Source organism: Lathyrus oleraceus, chromosome 6 (genome assembly GCF_024323335.1).
Source record: "Lathyrus oleraceus cultivar Zhongwan6 chromosome 6, CAAS_Psat_ZW6_1.0, whole genome shotgun sequence".
NCBI classification, from domain to species: domain Eukaryota; kingdom Viridiplantae; phylum Streptophyta; class Magnoliopsida; order Fabales; family Fabaceae; genus Lathyrus; species Lathyrus oleraceus.
Genome location: NC_066584.1, coordinates 5,876,740 through 5,900,587, shown reverse-complemented (window position 1 = coordinate 5,900,587; position 23,848 = coordinate 5,876,740). Strand labels below are relative to the sequence as shown.

At 31.8% G+C, this 23,848-nt stretch overlaps 1 protein-coding gene across 1 annotated transcript; it reads right to left on the bottom strand.

The window, feature by feature from the left end:
- Positions 1-215: 215 nt before the first annotated feature.
- LOC127096679 (probable LRR receptor-like serine/threonine-protein kinase At2g16250) lies at positions 216-4,464 on the bottom strand. The gene is made up of 6 exons (XM_051035231.1): positions 4,277-4,464; positions 3,893-3,962; positions 1,913-3,803; positions 1,633-1,758; positions 1,504-1,526; positions 216-1,333 (listed from the first exon to the last, which is right to left on the bottom strand). The coding sequence occupies exons 3-6, from the start codon at positions 3,754-3,756 to the stop codon at positions 738-740; spliced, it is 2,589 nt and encodes an 862-aa protein (XP_050891188.1). The 5' UTR covers positions 3,757-3,803; positions 3,893-3,962; positions 4,277-4,464; the 3' UTR covers positions 216-737.
- Positions 4,465-23,848: the final 19,384 nt, after the last annotated feature.

Sequence of the window (23,848 nt, the reverse complement as noted above, 5' to 3'; positions counted from 1 at the left end):
GTTTTGAGTCTGCTTCTATGTCAATGTTTCATCTGGCATCATCTCAATCCAACTTAATGCCTTTGAAGTCCACCACTAGAGACTTGCAAAGCAGGTGGCTTAAGAAAAGGATATAATTCGTAGCCACAGGTGAGTGGAATCCCAATGTTGTAGTTTTAGAAAATGTTGAATGAGATTGGATCTCATTTATATTGTATGTGGCTCAAGAAGAAGAATGAAACATAAAAAACTGAAATTGATCGAATTGTAAATACCTTGTTTGCACAAACAGATCATGGCCTTAGATACGTGACTAACCAACCAAGACTACAGTACAAGAAAATGATCCTCCAAAACAAAGTTAACTAATATTTTTTGTGTTTTCACTTCAATCACTTACCACACTATAACTCTAAATAAAATTCTATTTGAAACACAGTTTTCACCACTTTCTGATTCCTCACAAAATGATGACTACTCACTCACTAGCATCACAAAATGAAAACTCTCCTATTATTTTTTACAATCTGTCACACATTCATTTTACCTAAGCACTTTAGGGACCAGAATCTCAATGTGTACTGCTTAATCAGCTTTAGAAAGCAAAACCAATCATTAACTGTAACAGTCTGGTTTTTAACTGCTTCAACATGGTGATGATGAACCATAACAAGAACTTGATATGGCACGAGTTATTACCCAAAAAAGAGGTAGAACTTCACCAATAAAAGAATAACCAAGTCCATTTCCTAACTGTTTCATCTTAACTCTCCATTCTCCAAGTCTTGCATTCCCAACGGTTCCGGGAAAATTTCATTCGATGACCTTTTATTCGAAGACGAGTGATCATGTCCACCACTACCATGAGAACTTATTCTTCCTGTTTGTTTAATGCCACTAGAACCCTCCCTATTGGTAGCAGTAGCACCGCTGTCTGATGAACTGTGTCTCCAGCTACCAAAAAACGCAGTGCTCCACGATCGATTCGATGAAGTTGTTCTCAACTTTGCCGAACTAAAACTTTCTTCTCTCACAATCTTCAATGGATTTTCAAGCGCTTTGAGGACATGTTTCATTGGAGGTCGTTTGGAAGGCTTAGGATTAAGGCACGACTTGGCCACGATTGCCATAGCCCATACCTCTTCCAATAAGTCCTCATCCACTATCAAAGACGGGTCGACGATCTTAGCCAACCGTTCTTTATCGAATATGGTGATGTAATTCAAGGTTTGCTCTATCCAATCCTTTGTGGTTGCATCATCTGATTCGCTGATGTCGATATTACCAGTAACAAGCTCCAGTAAAATCTTCCCAAAACAGTAGACATCATAAGCACATGTCACAGATGATTTACCTGTTCATTACCATAAAATATAAAATCAAACACTGATAAATGTCTCTGTTCTGTCTCGGTGCTATTACATGTAACATATCACTAACATTTGAATTTCACACGTAAAATGAATGGATGCATGAATCAACAATAGGATAAAAACTAACAAATAGATAAAACATTTTACTTACCATAATTGCCTTGATTCAAAGATCTGCAAAATCACAAGGAAAAAAAAAGGTTACAACCTTCTATTGAATATATGTTATAAAACAGTTGCATTTTATTAAATTGGTACTGTAAATTAATTCAAAACTTACAGTGGTTTGCTGAAAACTCTTGACACTACATTCTGATGAAAATCTTCTTGGGCAGTAACCTCACTTAAACTTCCAAGCCGCACTTCAAACTTATCATCGAGAAGTATACTACTGCCTCGGATATCTCTGCAAAAATAAAAAATAAGTAAAATATCGTTAGTTTTCTTATTTACGTATGTTAAAATGAAATAGACTTTTAAATAAACTATCAGATCAGGCTTAGGCGCCTAACTCGGCCCAGCCTATTCGCACTCGCTATTTGTGATCATGACGAGATTACCTGTGAACAAGAGGAGGGCTGCAATCATGTAGGTAAGCTAGGCCTTCAGCAGCTCCGGTTGCGATTTTCAATCTTGTGATCCAATCCAGGGACTGCAACTTCCCATCCGAACCACCGACTCTATGTAAGGAAGTAGCCAAATCTTCATTTATCATATACTTGTAAACTATACATTTATCCTTCTCATTATCCATGCATTGTCCCAAAATTGGAACCAATCTTGCATGTGAAACCTTGCTTAATAATCCCAGCTCTGCAATGTAAGACTCTCTTTTAAACAAACTTAAGTCTACCCTTTTGACAACCACAGTTACTCCACTGTCCAAAACTCCGAAGAAAAAAACTCCAGAATGACCATGTTTTATTAAGTTTGCTTCATCAAAATTTCCCGTAAAATGGAGTATTTGTTCGAAAGTAAACGACTCTCCGACAGCTGATACAAAAATTGGATCCTTAGGTGTAGGAGTTTCCCCTTCTGTAACACGCCCCCCAGTTGTGGTCCCTCTTTCAATTTCCATATCTTTACTCTTATGACATTGTTTTAGAAACAACACCAGGACCAATAGCAGTAGCACAATAAATCCAAATCCACCAAATACACCTGCCAGTATGAATATTACTCGTTTCGTCTTTTCCGTCTCATGGTTATCATCATGATCAAAGGATACATTTCTCTGAACATAAAACATTCTACATTCTTTCAAATCCCTCTGGTTTGAAATCTTCTTTAGGCAATTTCTAGCTAGAGTAACATTACTAAGACCATCTTGCACATCGCCTTCCAAATAATTACCAGACAAATCAATCATTTTAAGCCTGTTCGTCAAACCATTCACAGGTCCGTAGAACAAATTGTTCGATAAATTGAATACGCCACCGTTTGAGCTAACATTTGAACCAGACAATATCGGCAGTGGACCAGTGAGACTGTTACCTGATACATCAAATAAGTGCAATCCAGGCATTGACCATATAGCATCAGGAAGATCACCATCAATTGAATTCCTACTCAAAATCATAACTCGAATGGCGAAAAATCTAGAAGAAAACAAACTACGCGGCAATGGCCCAGAAAGAGAATTCATACTAAGATCAAGCTCAACCAACTTTGAAAGATTACCTAGCCGAGTAGGAACAGAAGCGGTGAAGGTGTTATCAGAAAGGTTCAAAATTTGAAGATTTGAAAGGACACCGAGTTCAGGTGGAATAGACCCAGATAAGTAATTATTAGAAAGATCAAGGCTTGTAAGGTTACCAAGGTTGGAGAAAGATTCAGGTATTGACCCTGAAAACAAATTCCCAGAGAGATCAAGAATAGAAAGACTAGATAAGAGCCCTAAACTTGAAGGGACTCTACTAGTAAGATTATTCCCTGAAAGTAACAAAAACTTCAAACTACTCAAACCACCAAGTGAATCAGGAACCACACCAGATATTGAACAAGACCTTAAATCAAGCATTCTGAGTGCACTAAGTCTCTCACCAAACCAATCTGGTATAGACCCATTAAGCATGAAACCAGAAGCATTGAAAGACTCCAATAGTGTGAAATTCATAAGAGAATCCACTTCAAAATCCGGCATAAGACGACCCTTGTGAGTTCTCTTCAACCCGGACACGTTGATACCAACAACTCGACTGTTACGGCATTCAACACCGGTCCAGTTCCGACAAGGTTCACTTTTAATAGGCCAATTTTTCCCCCTTATACCCAACGATGACCGAAGCTCCAATAACGCTAACCGTTCAGTTCTTGAACTCAAACTCACTGTTAACTCCACCAACAAAAACAACACCACCATAACAACACTCACTGTTATTCCACTCTTCATTTTCATTTCCATCTCTCACAAACTTTACTTCAATTTTCTCTTCGCAATCTCAGTTTCATCTGCATGTAACAGTATAACAAATTTAGCATTTAACCCAGAAAAAAAAATGGATTCTTTTTTTTTGTTGTTGTTGATGAAAAAACAGTACCTTCAACGATGACAAGTTGTTAAACTTCACTTCACTTGGTGTTTCTCTGTTTGTCTCCTGTGAACTCTTCCTGACCAGTATATAAGAAGAAACCATTAACGTTGTTAAGTAAAGGAATGTCTTATGTTTCTATTGTTTTGTTGTTTTGTTGTTTTGTTTTTTATATGAGCAGTAGTAGAAATCTCGATGAAACACAAGCATTAAGGTTTAAGGCTGAAATGAATAGAATGCGGTTGTGTTGTTGTAACTGAAGATAAAAAATTGTGAGAAAACATTAAATGAGTACGAAGAGAATTGGTGGAATTGAGGTAGTGCATTTAATGAGAGGCAGAGTGTGGTAGTGTTATGCCCCCAACTGCCACAACCTTCACTTTCAAAACTCACCGGAGAAGCTATTAATGCAGAGTTTAGAATAGGGAGGTGGTAGTAGTGACGATGATTCAAAAGATTCAAGATTGTTTGGTTTGGTAGTTTATGGATGAACTCACTCTTACAATTGTGTCTTGTTTTTGAGTTTATACAACAAAAAATGAAATAATTGATTTGTAGTACTAGTAGAAGTTTCGTGGAATTAGAGTGGCTAATAAATTGATGATGATTGATGATTGATGAATCAATCACCATCCAATTGTGTCTTTACACGTAGAGTTTTCAAAGGAGAAATCAATTATTATTAAAAGACTATCATGGTTTTTCATACATAGGAAAGTCACAAACGTCACCAATAGTTTGGTCCAAAATGCTATTTAATTTTTTTTTTTGTGTGTGTGAATTTGACTATAAAATATTTCGTCTATTCAGTTGATTAATGTTCGTATATATACATAATATTCAATCTTATTCTTCTCTAAAAAATATTATAATACTAGTCTTGTGACGGTTCCTAATAATGTTATAAAACTACTAGAATGTGAACTTTTATTGCACACGTATTTTCCTTGCTCCTACCTCTCTCTTTCTCTACTTATATAGTCGTGTATCTTAATGCATACACATTCAAAAGGATAACAAAGTTAATGTTACTATTTAGGTTACATATTTTTGCTCCTAACTTAATATCTTTCATTCAATTGGAACTTTGAAATTCTCATGAAAGAGTGTAGAAAGAAGCTATAGTCTATTTTTATAGCGTGTTATGGAATACAATGCATTGGATGCTATGGTCTACTTATAATTTGTTAGGTCAATAGGGTTCTTAATTTTCATATTTTATTGAAAATGAAAATACAATAAAATGCTTAAGTGTGAATATAGGAAAATAGAGATGGCGAAGTTTTACTATATGTGATTAATTTAAATAATTTAATTTGAGATGTGAATAAAATATAGAATTTCGATCTTGTTAAGACGAAGTTGAAGATGAAAAATGAAAGTAAACTGATTATGAATCATAATAACAATATGATTGAAATTAATTTCTAAAATAAGATAAGGAAGTTGCTTCATCTTAGCCATTTCAATATCATAAAAGATAAGTTTTTTTGGAACATTTATGTAAAGCTCATATTGATTTAATTTTTTAATTAGAATTCATATAAGCTTATTAATATTTCGATCAAATAAATTAAGCTCCTAAGTAATTGATAATATATTCTATTGCAACAACAAATATCTTATTGAATATGGGATTTAATATTGTGAAATTGATGTATGCATGTGAGACAATCTCAATTCCTAAATATGACATTATTGTTTTGATACAAATGTCAGTTAAAAGTTTTATATTATTTAAAAAAGTTAAGGTTGAAAATTTTATAAGTGAGATGATTCAATATATTTAATGTTTCAAGATTTTGGATAAATATGTGGTCTCACTCACACACACTCACTTATGTATTACTCTTGATCCAATATGGATGATTCTCCTCGCAATTCATAATTTATTTTATTGACTTGGAATGGAAGGAGATAAATGTCTTAATGATACGATTGATTACCGATTCTCGTTATGTTATTATCTAAAACGATAAAAATTAACCTTATGATTATGATTTTCTATCTAAGACTTACTATGTAAATTGTTGTCTTATATCTCCTTTTAGAGCATATAATTGTATCTTAGCCAACTCGGTAAGATAATTGGAATGCATGTTTATCTTTCTCATTCATGTGAATATATATATATATATATATATATATATATATATATATATATATATATATATATATATATATATATATATATATATATATATATATGTGTGTGTGTGTGTGGAATTGACATTGTCACACTACACCAAGATGACATGAAAAATAGGAAAATAGAGCTCAAGAAGAAGATTGAGAATCAAACATGATTCAGAGACAACATTTGCAACATCCATATATTCGGCTTCAACACTAGAATGAGAGAGGGTAGGTTGCCTTTTGGTAAACCAAAATGTAAGGTTGTGTTTTGTAACACCCTGATTTGGTTACTATGTTTTAGAAGACCACTAGGCATTTTTATCTATACGATATTAGACCATAATTATGATTTTTTATAGTATCTTCTTGAGCAAAAAAATATTTTTTTTGTCTTTTTTAGGGACCAAACAACTTTTGAAAAAAATAACCAAGTGAGGGTTACCCTAGTTACTTTCTTTGATCTCCTTTTATTTTTTATAGACATTGGGGATCAATTGACTTTTGGATTGAATAAGTGGGTGAAAGTTTCCTTACTTAGTAAGTTTAGTTGCCTTTAACCACCTTTATTCATATTCAAGTTTTTTTTCTCTTTTAGCTCAAGAAAACAAATTCAGACAAGCAACAAAAGTTCAGTTTTATAATGCTAAGATATATCATTCATGCTTCAATAGAAAATTTATAAGAACGGAGGTTACATGTCAAGTTCTAGTAAAAATAGAAGGTACCGACGGTTAGGATGAGAACACATGATTAAATTAAATTTGTCTAACCTTGGTTTTCTTGTCAAAGTTTCATATTTATCATACATATGCATATAGTCTTTACTCAAGACAATTCAATAAATGATTCCAAGAAAAAGGAAAGTCTAATATTTTTTCATGCAAAATAAAATAGAACACACACAAACTAATGCAATAAAACGAGAAAACTCCCCAAATATTTGAATTATACACCGTCCCCAATTCAAATGGCCTAAAAAAGAGACAAAGATAAACATCACAATTTTTATCGATGCTGTGAAGGAAAACTCCATTAGTATACATGCCATTTTTATCGATGTTGTGAAGGAAAACTCCATTAGGATACCTGCAAGTGGAGTTAAGGTCAAAAATGGTTTGGAGGAGTCTTAGGAACAGATCCACAAGATTATGATCACTCTCTCTTCTAAACATATTCAGAATCTTGAAAGATCACATAGCAACCCTTCAACACGACGTCGAAGTCAACACTTTTTAGTGAGAAAGACTTAAGATATTTTCAAGTTCAAAGACTATGTGATATGGAGATGTCTCAACTTTCAACAGGGGTAGTTAAAGCGTTCAGAAGCGGTTATCAACGCAGTTATCGCCATGTTTTGTGTGGTTTTAAACAATTTCTCTTTGAAAACGCGTGGAAGCAAGTTAGAGCAAAACAATCTCACATAGTAAGACACTCGTCGAACATGTAACCAACGATTATTGTCGGCGGTTATTTTAGGACTAGTATATAAAACAGGCTCAGGTCTTGAATTGGAGGTCATATGATTCTCACTTATTCTCTATGGAATTAGAGTTCTGAAGTCATTGAGCGGAATAGTTTGTGAGAAATGTGAGTCTGCTTTCACTCTTTGGATTTCTGCAAATCCTTTGTATTTCAAGCAATTACAATTAACGTCATTTACTTCATTTATTATTATTATTATTATTATTATTTTATCTTTATCCATAATTAATTACTTGCATTCACTTGATTTATTACCCAAACGTTTTAAATTTAGATCACACACGTTTTATTGTATATTTTCTTTAGATAAATTGTTTTAAAGATTTTTCGAGTTAATCTTTTAATTGAACTAAACTCGTAATTATTTATTAAAAACACAAATAAACAGTGACCACCATAAACAAAATAATGACAATGAAACATTATGCTTTCCATTTCCTCCTCGAAAATACAATTTCTAAAAATTCTATCCGCCTCTCTCTTAAAAAGCAGATGTTCACCCACTAATAATGTTTTAAATATAAACAAAAATTTCTTCTATTTGCTAGTAATATAACTTAAACTTTAAAGATTAATAACATTTTAAAAATATTTATAATTTCAATAACTTATTTAAAATCTTCTTACAAAGTCAATAACGAATTTGATGGTTTTGTCATTTTATTAGGGGATGGAAAGGAAAATCAATTCATATATTATGAAATATACATCTTTGTTCTTAGAGGAATGATATGTTTACATAAATATCATACACTACATCGAGTATATTATTCACAATTACAGTGAATAATATCGTGAATAGTGAAAAAATACATGAACGGTATATAAACAGTGTCAGGTGAACAATGTCTATGCGTTAACAATGTTCGTGCACATTGCATCAACATTGTTTTTTATAGTAAAAATAAAATTGATTAAATATAAAAAAATGGTTAATAAAATAATGAAATTGGTTAATAAACGTCCATATATTAAAAATAATTTTAATAATAAAATAAGTTGATTAATAAAAAATAAAAAAATTGATTAATGAAGTGATAAAATTGATTAATAAACTTCATGATAATAAAAATAATTTTTAATAGTAAAATAAAGTTGATTAATTAAATATAAAATATTAATTAATAAAATTATAAAATTGATCAATCACAATAAAATTAATATCCTTTTAATTTTGAAAAAAATAATAATTTTTATATAAATATTTTCTAAAATTATTTAATACCATAATATTTCAAATAAACTTTTATATATATATATATATATATATATATATATATATATATATATATATATATATATATATATATATATATATATATATATATATATATATATATATATATATATATATATATATATATATAAAATAGGTGTAGGTGTACAAACCGATAGAAAAATATCATTTCTGTTCTTATCCCCCCTATGCATGAGTGTCCAATATAAGTATGTAACTCACCTCAAATACAAATTTGTTGACTATAAATAAACGTTTTTGAACTTTTTATATAATAATACATGACACCTTTTTCAGTAGTGTCCACAACAAGTGTTATCATGGGAATGGCCATCTTGCCACTTGCCAACATGAGGAAAAGTTTGAATTTAAAAAATTGAAAGATGGTGGATAATATGGCAACATCTAGCAATCCACTTGTCCAAATATCTTAGAGTGTTTATTGTAAAAAAAAGTAAGATTAGAAATTATCCTCTTTTCTCAATTGAGTTTTAAACTTTTATAAACATAAGTCGTCACTAAAATTTATGAAATCCCTCAATTTAATTTCTACTATCAAAATGTTAAAGACTAAATTGATGAAGTTTTAGATATAACTTAATTTTTTTTTTACAATGTACACTCCAAAGTATATTTTAAGTATGAGATCATCAAGGAAAATCGTCTAGACTTTCAAATATATATCATTTTACTCAATAAAAAGATTTTATATATTATCAAAATTAATATTCATAAATTTTCTTAAAATAAATGTTATTTTATCAAAGATTTAATTGGTTGACTTTATTATCTGTTTTAAAAAAATTAAAAAATTAATTTTATTAATTTAATAAATAAATTTATATTTTAAATAAATAAAAAATTAAATTTTAAACAAAAAATATTTGAGTACTAGATAATTTCATTAGGCCCGAGAAAGGATAACCCATCAGTAAGCAATGAAAGGCCTAACACTCTAATAATGGGCGGACACCCATAAGTGGTGAGATGGATTGCCCAGAAGCGACGAGACAGGTCGTCCAGAAACACTGACACAGACGCCCAATTAGCCATCCAAATTAATTCCACTACTCATTTACTAAATACGTGGAAGAAGATGTTCCAAACAATAACGATCTTACGAGAGAGTCAAGTAGGGAGAGATTGTTAGAGAAATAAGTGTGAGTTATCTAAGTCTCATGTGCTTGAAAAAGTGAAGGTCTAACACTTTATAAGTGAGAGGACCCATATATCCAATGCCTTAATGTTTTGGGAGAATATGTAGTGTTTCTCACTTATTTAGGTGAATCTTTGACCCAATGTGGATGCTTACCCTCATGATGACTCCCTCACCGATATCAGAGTTAAAATTCCGATCATGGAAGGAAGAAACAAAAGCAAAAATTTCGATCAAGGGAGGAAGAAAAAATATTAAACATTGTGATCAAGAAAGGAAAATGAGATGTCAAAAAGATTGAAGAATAATGATTTTATAGACGTGGTTAATCGTCATAATGATCTTAAACTCTTTACAGATGAAGTTGATGACAAAGTGATGAATGAGAGACTTTGGATGAATAAATGATATGTTGGCTAAAGATTGTATTCATCAAAATCCCACATCAGATAGTGGAAATAAAACAATAATTGGAGTATTAACATAAATAGAAAGAGTTTGTTTGAGTTTTCTTCATCACAACAAAACGTAGCATTATGAATGCAATAAAGTTTTGGTAGTTGTGTGCCATGTGAGGATTTAGAGAGAATTTGCAATTTTTCTATTCAAAAACTGTAGTTGAGAGAATTTGCATATTTTATGTTCAAAATTTATAGTTGAGAGAGAGTTTGCAATTTTTTCGTCCAAATTGAGAGAGGGTTTGCAATGCTTTCGTTTTAAAAAATACAGTTTAGAGGGTTTGCAACTTTGTTTTGTAAACGTTAGAAGTTGAATAATGAATTTGTGAATTTTTTTCTCTTCTTTTATGGATGTGTTTCTGTGTGCTCAAATATTTGTTTATTTGCTGCATTTCCAACATAAACTGTCTCCTTCATGATCTAAAGGCGAAGAATTCTTTACTCCCCACGTTTCTGACTAGAGAGTTAGTAATTTCGCTCTAGCTCAAACCTAGGGAACTTCTATAAATACCTCAATCCCATAATTGAGATTAAATCTCCAATCTTTCTCCAAAAAATCTATACACATAGCTTTTGACCACTTTGCATGAGTTAACCCTAATCACTATCAAATACCCAAAACACTTGGACAACCCTACAAACACAATGTTATCATTATTGTAATTTTTTAGCAAGTACAATTGACATCTACCATGGGATTCGTTAAAACTGACACGACCTCAAACTCAATCCTTATGACACCATCGCCAGAGGAGACAACAACAACAATTATGGAGACGCCAACAATGACTAAATTGACACTCTTGCTGGAGGCGACATGAACTAAAAACCGAACAGATACAACTCTTCTTGTGTTAAAAAAAGCTTGTCTAATTTCACAAATATGCTGCAGGATTTAGAATTTAGTGGTTCGTTTGAAAAAGCAGAGACACATTTTTTATTAAACTTATTTGAAAGGGAAGGTACACTTATTCTCATCTTCTTCTAAATTACACTTTTCCTTTTGTATTTTGACATTGCAAAGAAGGTAACAAAAATCTTTCTCATTCATTTTAAATTTCTCGATTAATAATTCTATAAAGTAGGTATATTAAGAATTACAAGTGATAAATTAATTATTAATTATTGATCATAAATTAATTAAGAGAAAAAAATAACTGATGTGTATGTAGAAAATGGAGCCTTAAATCGGTATTCCTTGACAGATAAGAGAATAACTTTTATTTCCCAAAACATTTGTTTAATAATTCCATGTATAAGAGTGGGCATTTATCGTATAACTGCAATAATTCCAGTTGTCGTAATAGTATACACAATAACCAAATTATTGGAAATTAACGTGATACATTATAATTTCTACACACATACATCGATTATCTGTTGGACCTTCACCGAAGGATCTTTGCTGCCTTACACGGAAATTATATGTTATACCTTTAGTGAAAGATCTTTGTCGTTCTACGAGGCAATTATACGCTGGAATTTAACTAAAGGATTCCTGTTGCACTACCACGCGATTATATGATGGACCTTCAACAAAGGATCCTTGTCGCCCTACGAGACAATTATATATTGGACCTTCACTAAAGGATCCTTGTTGCCCTATGAGGAAATGATATGTTGGACATTCATTGAAGGATCATTGTCGCACCATGAGGTGATTCTATGTTTGATCTTCACTAAAGGATCTTTGTCTCCCAATGAGACAATTATACACTGAACCTTAACTAAATGACCCTTTCCACCCTACGAGACAATTATATATTAAACCTTTACTTAAGGATCTATGCCGCCCTACAGGGTGATTACAAGTTGGACCATCACTGAAGGATCCTTTTCGCCCTACGAGGATATTATATGTTAGACCTCATTGAATGATTCCTGTTGTCCCACTAGATAATTATATGCTAGAACTCTATAGAAGTATCATCACCAAGAGAAACTAAATCAACACTTAAATGACTCACTATAAGCAACATTTGAAGGACTCACACTAACAAGAAATTTATTCAGTCAACTCAATATGAAAGGAAAATACCACAAAAGTAATTGCAAGAAAATATGAAAAACATGATAACAGTAACCACAACATGTGAACCTTTCATCAATAAACCCCAAAGGACGTGGTTGTAAAAAACAAACCTACAAATGGTGAAAACACAAATAGTGAATAAAAGTACACATGCCTAAAATATTAAATGACATGAAGCATAAGGAATTCACCCTCTAACGTTAGGCTTGAGAAGCTCACCCATAGTCTTAAGGATCCTCTTCTCTATAAAGAAATCAATGTTTCGTGGATTTAAAGTCACCTTGCCTTTCACGAGCCTCATTTTTTGATGAGAGGTCAACAACTCCTTAAGGGTCCATCTCGTTTAAGCAAGGGCCTAAGAGTTGGACATACTCACCTTTACAAAGTCTCGCTTGAGGGGCTCGGATATCTAAGTCTCATCTGAGAGACTCGAATATCTAAGTCTCACTTGAGGGACTCGACTATCTAAGTCTCGATTGAGGGACCCGACTATCTAAATCTTGCATAGGGGACTCGACTATCTAAGTCTCGTCCACAGGTAAATCATCTCTTACCTTAAATAACTTTGCCCTTTTCAAAGCCTCGTGCTTGAGGGACTGTGTATTGGGATAATTTTATTAGGTCCAAGAAATAAAAATCTATTAGTAAGTAGTGAAAGGCCTAACACTCTAACAGAGGGCGGGCGTCGGAAATGGCGAGATAGGTCTCGCGGAAGAGGCGAGATAAGTCACCTAGAAACGGTGCCACGAGTTGCCTCATTGGGCCATCGAATTAACTTCACTACCCACTTATTAAATAAACGTGAGAGAAGACGTGTCCAAACGATAACGATTTTTGGGAGAGAGTCAATGAGGGAGTAATTGTCTCCTTCATGATCCAAGGGAAAACTAGTCTTTCCTCCCCATGTTTATGATGAGAGAGTTGTTAACTGCTTTCTAGCACATACCCAAGAAACTTCTATAAATACCTCAATCCCATAATTGAGAATAGATTTCAATTTTTTCTCCCTGAAATTCATACACAGAGTTTCTCACCGCTCTATGTGAGCAAGTCAACCATAAACACTTTCAAATACCTCAAAACACTTACACAATCATACAAACACATGACTATCCTTATTGTACTTTTTAAACAAATACACTATTATTTTTGTAGTTTATAAAAAAGATCTCATCTTAAAATCCACATTATATCCTAATATACCTTAGGACTGGGTCATCATTCTAATAATTAATATTTTTGTGTTATTTTTTTAAATTCAAAAAAAGAATTGATAGTTTGAATTTTAATTCAAAAATAAGTAAAATCGGATCAATAATTATTATATTTAAATATAAACTAACTTTGCATATATTTAATCAATAAAAATATTTAATATTTTAATATAATTACATATATGGATTATGAGATCTATTAAATATATAAAAATATTTTTATAGTATTTTATAAATAAAGCTTTAAATTGTTCCTGCCACGACTTGTCATCCTTAAATAAAGTGTGAATATGCGAGTTTAAACCTGCAACACTATCTTTCTTCATATTTAGTTGTAGATTTTATTGACTACTACAATAAATTTTTCGTAAAAGATGACATCTCTCGTTTTTTAATCTTGAAGTATTATTGATTTCTCCCGCGTTTCTCAAATTCAAAAATAAATGTTGCATGCAAAATGTTATTTTAACCCTCATCTTTGTCATACCTAAACATGAGAGTGATTATTTGAGTTAATCTGTGATACCCCATCTCCCTCTTAATTATTTATGTTGGTAATTATATTAATATCCAAATTAAACACTAAATTAGTAATGTGTGATCAATAATCTCCATAACCACCTCAATCTCTTATCCCTTGTCACAAAAATATTAGTATAAATTCACATAGTTAGAATTGAAATTTTTGTCACGATAAATTTACAAACCAGAAAAAGCACGAGGCCATAAATAATCTTAGGCGAAAAATATAGGCAAAAAATTATTAAAGAGTAAGTATAAGGTAATGTCGGTCTAATCATAAAGAATAATAGGTTCAAAGTCTTACTACTTAAAATTTCTATTAGGCTTTTTATCTTTACTAAGGTTAAATTCAAATAAAAAAATATTTAATTGTATTAACATTCCATGTTTCCTTTACCGGAATTGTTATTTTCATTATTAAAACAAGTGGGAGATTGTTGTAATTAATAATTAATAACCGTGTTCTAAAATGACAAAAAAATTGCAAGTGAAAAAATTGCAATGAGTTAATGAACATTCATTGCATGAGAAATAGTCTCACATATAAAATTTAACTCACTTTAATGTTTCTTATTTAAAATTGCATTTATTAACTCAACAAAAGAGATAAAGAGGATAATGTGTGAGATGGACAAGTATGGTAGTCCTAAGTCTTATGCCACTCGACACCTTTACAATCCCTTCGCCGATGTTGCCAACAACGACACTGATTTCAGAGGCGTAGAGGCACTAGTGACGGTTTGTAAGCGGTACTTAAGCACTTAGAAAGGATGCATCAGGTTACTCATAGTGTTATACGACGAGACTCCAATAACCGGCCTATGATCGATTCAGTTTGTTATTTCTGAATTCGAAAAAGACAACGCTTTGCAAAGTGTTGTAATAGTTGATAAAATATGAAAAGTTGTCACACTTAATATGGAGTGTTGCTGAAAGGGTGTATTTCACTAAATGTCGCAACCTTGTGAAACAATATTATTCAATCTATAAAAAGGGTATTTCAAATTCAGAAAATAAGATAACAATAACCTATCCTCTTCAATATAAAATTTCAGATTTTCATTTTTCATATATTCGAATTTTTATCTATCTTATACAGATTTGAATATAGATTGAATTATTCATGATATTTATAAGCATTGACTTTAAGATATTTTAAAAGTGTTTGAAATAATATTAAAAAAATAATTATATACACGATTTAAATCTAGATATATTTAACTCACAACATTCTCATCATTTCATCATCTTCTCTCGACCCTCATCTTTACCATACCAAAGTGATTGTGTGAGTTCAAATCCAGAACATCTCATGTTCCCCATCTGAGCATTTGTTGATTATTAAGTTAATATCAAAATTAAACTCATTAAACTCTGAATTAAAAATATGTGATGAATCAGCTCCTCAAACACCTCAATCTCTTATCCCTTATCACAAAAATATTAGTATAAAAAAGTGAAGCAGAGACAAGACTCCCTAAATGATGTGCTGTCTTTATGTTTGTTGTATGTGCGAATTGTTTGATGTATTTTTTGTAGTCCATATTAAATTCTACCACTACTTTAAGGTCTTTTGTTTGGAAAAAAGAGAGAGATGACATGATGGGAGTGTAGAATGTGGATTTTTTTGCTCGTCGGCTATACAACATGTGATTACCTTGAAAACGAAAGTGACTGTGGAAAAGAAGAAGTTATTGACTCAGTCCAATTGCGACATGCCATTGACTCAGTCATTAGTGCATTTTTTAAACACCGCATGGCCCATATTCTGTTACAACTTACCATCGTTCATATTTAATCATTACTAGTTTCATAGCCACTACCTAGAAAAAGTGATAATTGTGTTAAATAAATTTTATTTTTATGATACTCCTTTTATACATTTGGAATTCACTCTATTCAATTATTTTAGTCATGAAAGGTACACTTTGTTGTATGAATTGTTGCGTGTGGTCTGCAAAAATCCATACGGTGGACGCCACCTTTACTTTGGCTTTGCATACTTCTCTATCAATATTGTAATAAAGTTTTGTTGAATTTATTTTCTTTCCAAATATCTCCAAGGAAACAAGGATGCAACTTTTAGGTTATCACTATTCACTATACATATCTCCTACTTATTCTTAATGTACATAAAATGATGTTTAATATATTGACAGATGTCATAATGCATTTTGATCCATCAAACTGGTAAAGTTAATGGTAATCGATTAGAGTAAGATCAAAAGTTCATCCAAATATTAGAAAAATGGTGTTTTCGTTGTTGTAATCGATTAATTTATTGTGTAAATCGGTTATTATTGAAGAATATTTAATTTTTATGTCAGGTGTAACCGGTTAACCAAATGGTGTAATCGGTTACAAGTCTGATTTTTGCACTTTTGTGATATTTCACTTGGTCATTTTGTTTTCCAAACATATTGTAACTCATGTATAAATGTATATGATGCATTCTCATTCTAAGTTAATGCAATCATAACTTCTCTCTCTCTCAATTCTCCTATTTCACTCTCCACATTCAATAATTACTCCATCATTGTTCACCAAACTTGGTGTCTTGTTCCAACATTTGGCATTAATAGTCTAGTTCTGATCCATAAATACCTAGTGTGCAACATGAATTTTGTCAACAATGAAAGAATCCCTACAAACCTACATATCATTGATGCAAAGAATCACGACAAATGATGCAAGAAAATAAAGCTGTTGTTTGGCTATCAAGATGTTCTTGGAGTGATCAAGAACGATGTTACTCCTCTTGTTCAAGACACAACCGAGGCGCAACAAGCAACGCATAAGAAAGAGAAAAAAAAAAGATTTTAAGGCGCTGTTTTTGATCCATCAATGTGTTGATGATGACAACTTTGAGAAAGTTCGTGATTGCGCATCGTCAAAGTAAGCGTGAGAGATCTTAGAGAAGGCCTATGCAGGACTGACAAGGAAAAGGAGGTGAGGTTATAAACTCACAAATATTAGCTCAAATTGATTCAAATGGAGAAAAATAAGACAATAAACGATTTCACAACAAGAATCACTCAATTGGTGAATCAAGTAAAGACATGCGGATAAGCTGTTGCGGAGCAGTATGTTGTCGCTAAAATCTTGCGGTCTTTAACACCGAAATTTGACAATGTAGTTGTGGCAATTGAGGAATCGAAGAATCTTGCTACGATGAGCAAATAGGAGTTGCAAAGCTCTTTTGAGGCTCATGAGCAAAGAATGAAGGAGAGAAATAACGATAAGGAAAATGTGGAGATCACTTTGCAAGCTCGTTTCAATGAGAAGGGCAAGAGATCGACAAGAAAATGACCCACGAAGAACAAAGGGAATTTTCAGAATTTTAGTGAAAGAGAGTCCCAAAATTCAAAGGATTTGACTTGTCAAAGGGGTGAGAGAAGTTACAACAAAAATGGTGGTAAAGGTAACTTTAGAGGTTAAAAGAAAAGGTTTAACAAGAGGAAAGAGCAGTGCTATAAGTGTCAACAGTTCAGTCATTTTGCAAAAGAGTGCAATGCGAATAAGAAGGAATCTCAAAGGGATGAAGCAAAGGTTGCAAGACAAGAGTTTGATGAAGAGAATACACTCTTGGTCATGATCATGGAAGGGGATTGCAGAAGCAAACAACTGCAGGATAACAACTGTAGCAGTTCAAAGAATTTTGAAAAATTGAGATGTGACCGGTTGAATGATGCGGTTAACAGGTTGTATGAAAAGGAAGACGCCATGATGAGTTTGAAAGGAGTTCAATGCATAGAGGAGTGGTATTTGGACTTGGGTTGTTCAACTCATATGACAGAGAGGAAGGATTGGTTTGTCAAAATCAATCGTACCATGAAGAACAAAGTAAAGTTCGCGGATAACACCACGCTAATGACTGATGGGGTCGGTGATGTTTTGATCATGAGAAAGGAGGGTGGATATTCCTTGATCAAAAATGTCTTGTATACTCCTAATTTTTTTTAATACTCACAAAATATTATAGAATTTTTTTAATACTCACATGGTAATATATATCAGGCCTAATTTTTTTTTTACACTTGCTAGGATTATAAAAAAAAATTATACACATGTTAAATCTTTTTTTTTATATGTGTCGTTTCACTTTCTTTTATTCCAAAATTCAATTTTAATACAATTTGCATCATCCATTAACCAAACCACTATTGCAATCCTCTTAGAAAATGAAATTTTCGATTTACATCCGTGGATATAATTTTTTTTTACTTCCGCCAATAAAATATTAACTATTATTTCAATTCTCAATATTCAATTTCAATACCACTTCAATTTATTTTTTGTGTAAAAATAAGTTTCTTTTGTATTTTATAAATCTTTTATTATGTATCTTTTGTATTTTATAAATCTTTTATTATGTATTAAAACATATTATACTAAATAAAATAATTTATTTTTCTTAATTTTACCCTAAGTTCCATAAAGTATTAAAGTGGAGTTAATATTGTGGTGTCTTAATTGAGACATGTTCCTAAATTTGATAGTGGTTTAGGGAAATTGTTTTTTTCATCTTATTTACGCAAGGCCGGTCCTAGGGATAGGCCACCAAGGTACGCCTAGGGTCTCAATTTTTATATTTTATATTTATGATTTCAATTAATTGATTATTTTTTAAAAATAATTTTTATGTCAATTAAATAATAAAACCTCTTTAAAATATATAAAAATAACAACTATTTATAATGAATATCAGATTAAATATTATATTTATGAAACAAATTTCTCTGTTTTTTACATAATAGAAGACTTTTTAGGAATTTTGACAATGTATTTTCTATTAAGATTTTTTAAATGATGAGAAGAGTGTTTAGATGAGTTAATTTTATTACCAATTGAATAGAAAATATTAAACAAAATTGATTATAATATTATAATGATTTTACGTCCTAAAAAAATCTAAAATAAAAAATTACATTAATTCTAGAAAAATATTCTTACTATATAAAAATAATTAATTTTAAGTTTGCCGTTAAGCCTTGAAATATATTGGGCCGAAGGTGTATTTACGAATAATTGCAATATGAGTAGAGTAGTTTCCACCTTGATGAAATCAATATAAATCAATATAAATATAAATATAAATATATATATATATATATATATATATATATATATATATATATATATATATATATATATATATATATATATATATATATATATATATATTTGCTGATATCATAAACTGCCACGTCACCCTCTCTACTACTCTCATTCATGTTTCCCTCTCTATTACTCAATCAAAATTAATTTTATGTAAAACACATTTTCTAACATTGATATATATTTCCATGACTAGACATCAACATTGATTCATCTTTCGTCCCTTTATACATCTTTATTTCTTCCATTTTCATATTTCGGAAAAACAACTTCAACACTCATTTCATTTTCATCTCTTTCTTCATTTTCAACTTTGGTTTGTCTGCACCTTTCATACCAAAGCTCCGAACTTTTGCCATCATTGTTTCTATTTCTTTATGTTGATACTTTTTTCCCAATTACAAAGCTCCTCTTTTTACTTTTGTATCAATGTTATTATATTTTTTTTGTGCAATATACAATGTTCCAAAACTCAAGCACAAGACATGTAATCTTTTTTAACTGGTGTTATATTTTCTATTTTCAGTTTTAATGCTTCATTGTTGTTTTACTACTTCATGTTTGCTTAACATTTTTACTACTTCATATATGGATAATATGTGTTTTTTTTTTTCATTTGAATATAGTATGAATAATGTTGGTGTAAGCCCTAGAGGCCAATACTTTAGGTACTTATATCGAATTATTTATTAATAATAAAAGGTTTTTTCTTTATTATGTTTGTTTAATAAAGTCCCTAGAATAGCTAGTCTGTTTAATGTATCAAGTGTGACTTAATCATGGGATCACATTAAACATAAGGACATTATTCTTAAAGTATCTGTAGTCGAACTTTATTGTGAAGTAGGATAACATTAAATCATTAAGACTATTATGTATATAGACTGATGATCATATCTCATGGATCATGGATAAGGAGTTATCAAGTCTTAAACATAGGTATGAATATTAAGAGTAATATTTATACTGGATTGACCCGCTATGAGAATACTATATAGAATGTTATGCAAAGTATCATAAGTTATTCTCATGGTGATAATGGTGTATACCACCCTTCAACCTGAAACCACTATGGACCCTAGATGTAGAGTCGAGTGCCTTATTGCTGATCAAATGTTATCCGTAACTGGATGACCATAAAGACAGTAGATGGGTACTCCACGAAGCATGTTGAGGGACATGAGTGACCTAGATGGAATTCGCCCATCCTGCGTCACAGGATAAATGTCTATGGGCCCACTATTGAATTGGACGAGGATGACACGGTCTATGCCTTGTGTTCAATATAGATATAACGACAAAAGGGTAATTGTACACATAAGTATTACCACAAAAGGATTTGTCAGATCACATGACATTTTCGTGTCTTGGGTAGTAGTGATGTGTTGCTAGATACCGCTCATTGTTTATTATGTTAAATACGTGATTTAATGTAATTGTCAATGCCGCGAAAACCTACAAGATCAAACACAAAAGGACGGATTGATGAGAGATAGAGTAACTAAGGAACACTGTAAGGTACGATGCCCTTAAGTGAATTGTAGAACATCGTAAGGTACGGTGTACTTAAGTAGAATACGAAATATGGTAAGGTACCACGCGCTTAAGTGATTTTGGAATATTATAAGATATGGGCCACATACACGTAAGTGGGCTTTTTAGCTTGCAGCCCACACAAGTGGTTCTATAAATAGAACCCTTGTGCATAAGCATTTCTGAAGTTGCAATTTCGTCTCTCTCTCTCTCTCTCTCTCTATCTCTCTCTCTCTCTCACTCAAAGCCTCATTCATAGCAGCTAGCACTGAGATTGAAGGAATCCGTTCGTGTGGACTGAGTAGAGGCGTTGTCATCGTTCAACGTTCATGATCTCTCCGTAGATCTGCATCAAAGGTTACAATCGCCACAAGAGGTAACGATTCTATCACTGGTCATGTCCATTTGTAAGGATCACTAAAGGAGAATTTTTTTAAAATTCTGTTGCATTTTGGATCACTCTTCTCCTTCACGTTTGATGTATCAAGTGTGACTTAATCATGAGATCTCATTAAACATAAGGACATTATTCTTAAAGTATCTGTAGTCGAGCTTTGTTGTGAAGTGGGATAACATTAAATCATTAAGACTATTATGTATATAGACTGATGATCACATCTCATGGATCATGGATAAGGAGTTATCAAGTCTTAACCATATGTATGAATATTAGGAGTAATATTTAGACTGGATTGACTCGTTATGAGAATACCATATAGAATGTTATGCAAAGTGTCATAAGTTATTCTCATGGTGATAGTGGTGTATACCACCTTTCGACCTGAAACCACAATGGACCCTAGATGTAGAGTCGAGTGCTTTATTGCTGATCAAACATTATCCGTAACTGGATGACCATAAAGATAGTTGATGGGTACTCCACGAAGCATGCTGAGGGACATGAGTGACCAGATGGAATTTGCTCATCCTGCGTAACAGGATAAATATCTACGGTCCCAATATTGAATTGGACAAGGATGACACGGTCTATGCCTTGTGTTCAATATAGACATAGGGGTAAAAGGGTAATTGTAAACATAAGTATTATCACAAAAGGATTTTTTAGATCACATGAGATTTTCGTGTCTTGGGTAGCAGTGATGTGTTGCTAGATACCGCTCAATGTTTATTATGTTAAATACGTGATTTAGTATAATTGCTAATGTCGCAAAAACCTACAGGGTCACACACAAAAGGAAGAATTGATGAGAGTTAGAGTAAATAAGGAACACCGTAAGGTACGCTGCACTTAAGTGAATTATAGAACGTCGTAAGGTACGGTGTACTTAAGTAGAATACGAAATATGGTAAGGTACCACACGCTTAAGTTATTTTGGCATATCATAAGATACATGCCACATACATTTAAGTGAGTTTTTTAGCTTGCAGCCCACATCTGGTCTATTTGCAGAAGCATTTGCACAGTTGAAATTTCATTTCTCTCTCTCTCTCTCTCTCTCTCTCTCTCTCTCTCTCTCTCTCACACACACACACACACACACACACACACACACACACACACTCACTCAAGACCTTCATTCGTAGCAGCTAGCACTAAGATTGAAGGAATCCGTTCGTGTGGACTGAATAGAGGCGTTGTCACCATTCAACATTCGTGATCACTCCTTCGATCTGCATCAATGGTTTCAATCGCCACAAGAGGTAACGATTCTATCCCTGATCATGCTCATTCGTAAGGATCACTAAAGGAGAATTATTTTTAACTTCCGTTGTATTTTGGATCGCAATTCTCCTTCAAATAGACCAGATGACCTCATCAAGGATGTTACTGACATGAAATAACTCTGAAATATGCACGTTTGAATTGAAGATTTTTGGCTTGCTTTCAGTAAAGTGAAGGAAGAACATTTGAAAATATTTCTCTTGGATAAAGAGGTACTCCTATATACATTTTCCAACTATTACTCCTATACAAATATAGTTTGTTAAAGTTTTTTCTTTTAACATTAGGGACAACAAATACAAGTTATTGTGCCTATTGATATGATTGCATCACTAAAGTCTAAGTTGGTTGAAAATGGGACTTATTTGATGAAGAACTTAAGGATTCTTGCAAATGATTTACCATACAAATCATACTCATCGTTTTAAACCATTTTTTTAAATTCTAGAACAACTATTAGTCTTAAAGAATGTCCTGACATTTCGTTATACAAATTCAATTTCAAAAACTTTGTAGATAAAAATTCTACAAAGTATGCTCTTGATGTATTATATGGTGTGTGAAATAAATTTTTATCAAATTTATGATCGTTTTATTTTCTATTTATATTAACATACAAATGTGCCTATTTTTCAAAATTGACATTCTTGATAATTTCAAACACATGACATATAGCAAATAACACCAATTTTGATGAAGGGATTATTTCCAAAATTAAGAATCAATTTCTACAAGGTGAGATGTATTTCTATACACTTAAAATTTTAGACAACACATTAATTTAAAATATGGATACTTTTTTCTTTTCTTTTCTAAAATATATCCAAGTTGGTTGAACTGTTACTTGAAAAGGAACAAGTTCATTAATATCTGCGTATCTCATTTAGTGTTATTTGTACTTCAAACATTTTCAATTAACTTTGTTTTATATTCTTCTATTCTAGATGATTACAAATATTCCACTTGGTTCATCTCAGAATAATCAATAATTGCTATGTATCACAATAAGAGTTTATACACCCGAGTTATGATTTTGTCACAAAATGGTTATGATATTAATAATGATGCATTTCTTTGCAATCCTCTATTTCAGCATGTGATGATTATGATCGTGAATATGGTTTAACCGTTGCCATAACTCCAACTACAAAAAAGATAAACACTCCAAAAAAAATCCGCATAAGTTCCCACACAAGATCTAGGTTCAATGCAAAGTCTATTTCGAAGATGATCAAACAAATGAAGATTGAGTAAATCAAATGACATGCTAATATGTTGCGTATCTAATATATTTTGTGTCCAAACATCCTTATTTTGATTATTTAATATTATTATATATTATAGTCACTTAAACGTTATTTGAGTAACTTTAAAATTTATTTAAACTTGTTAT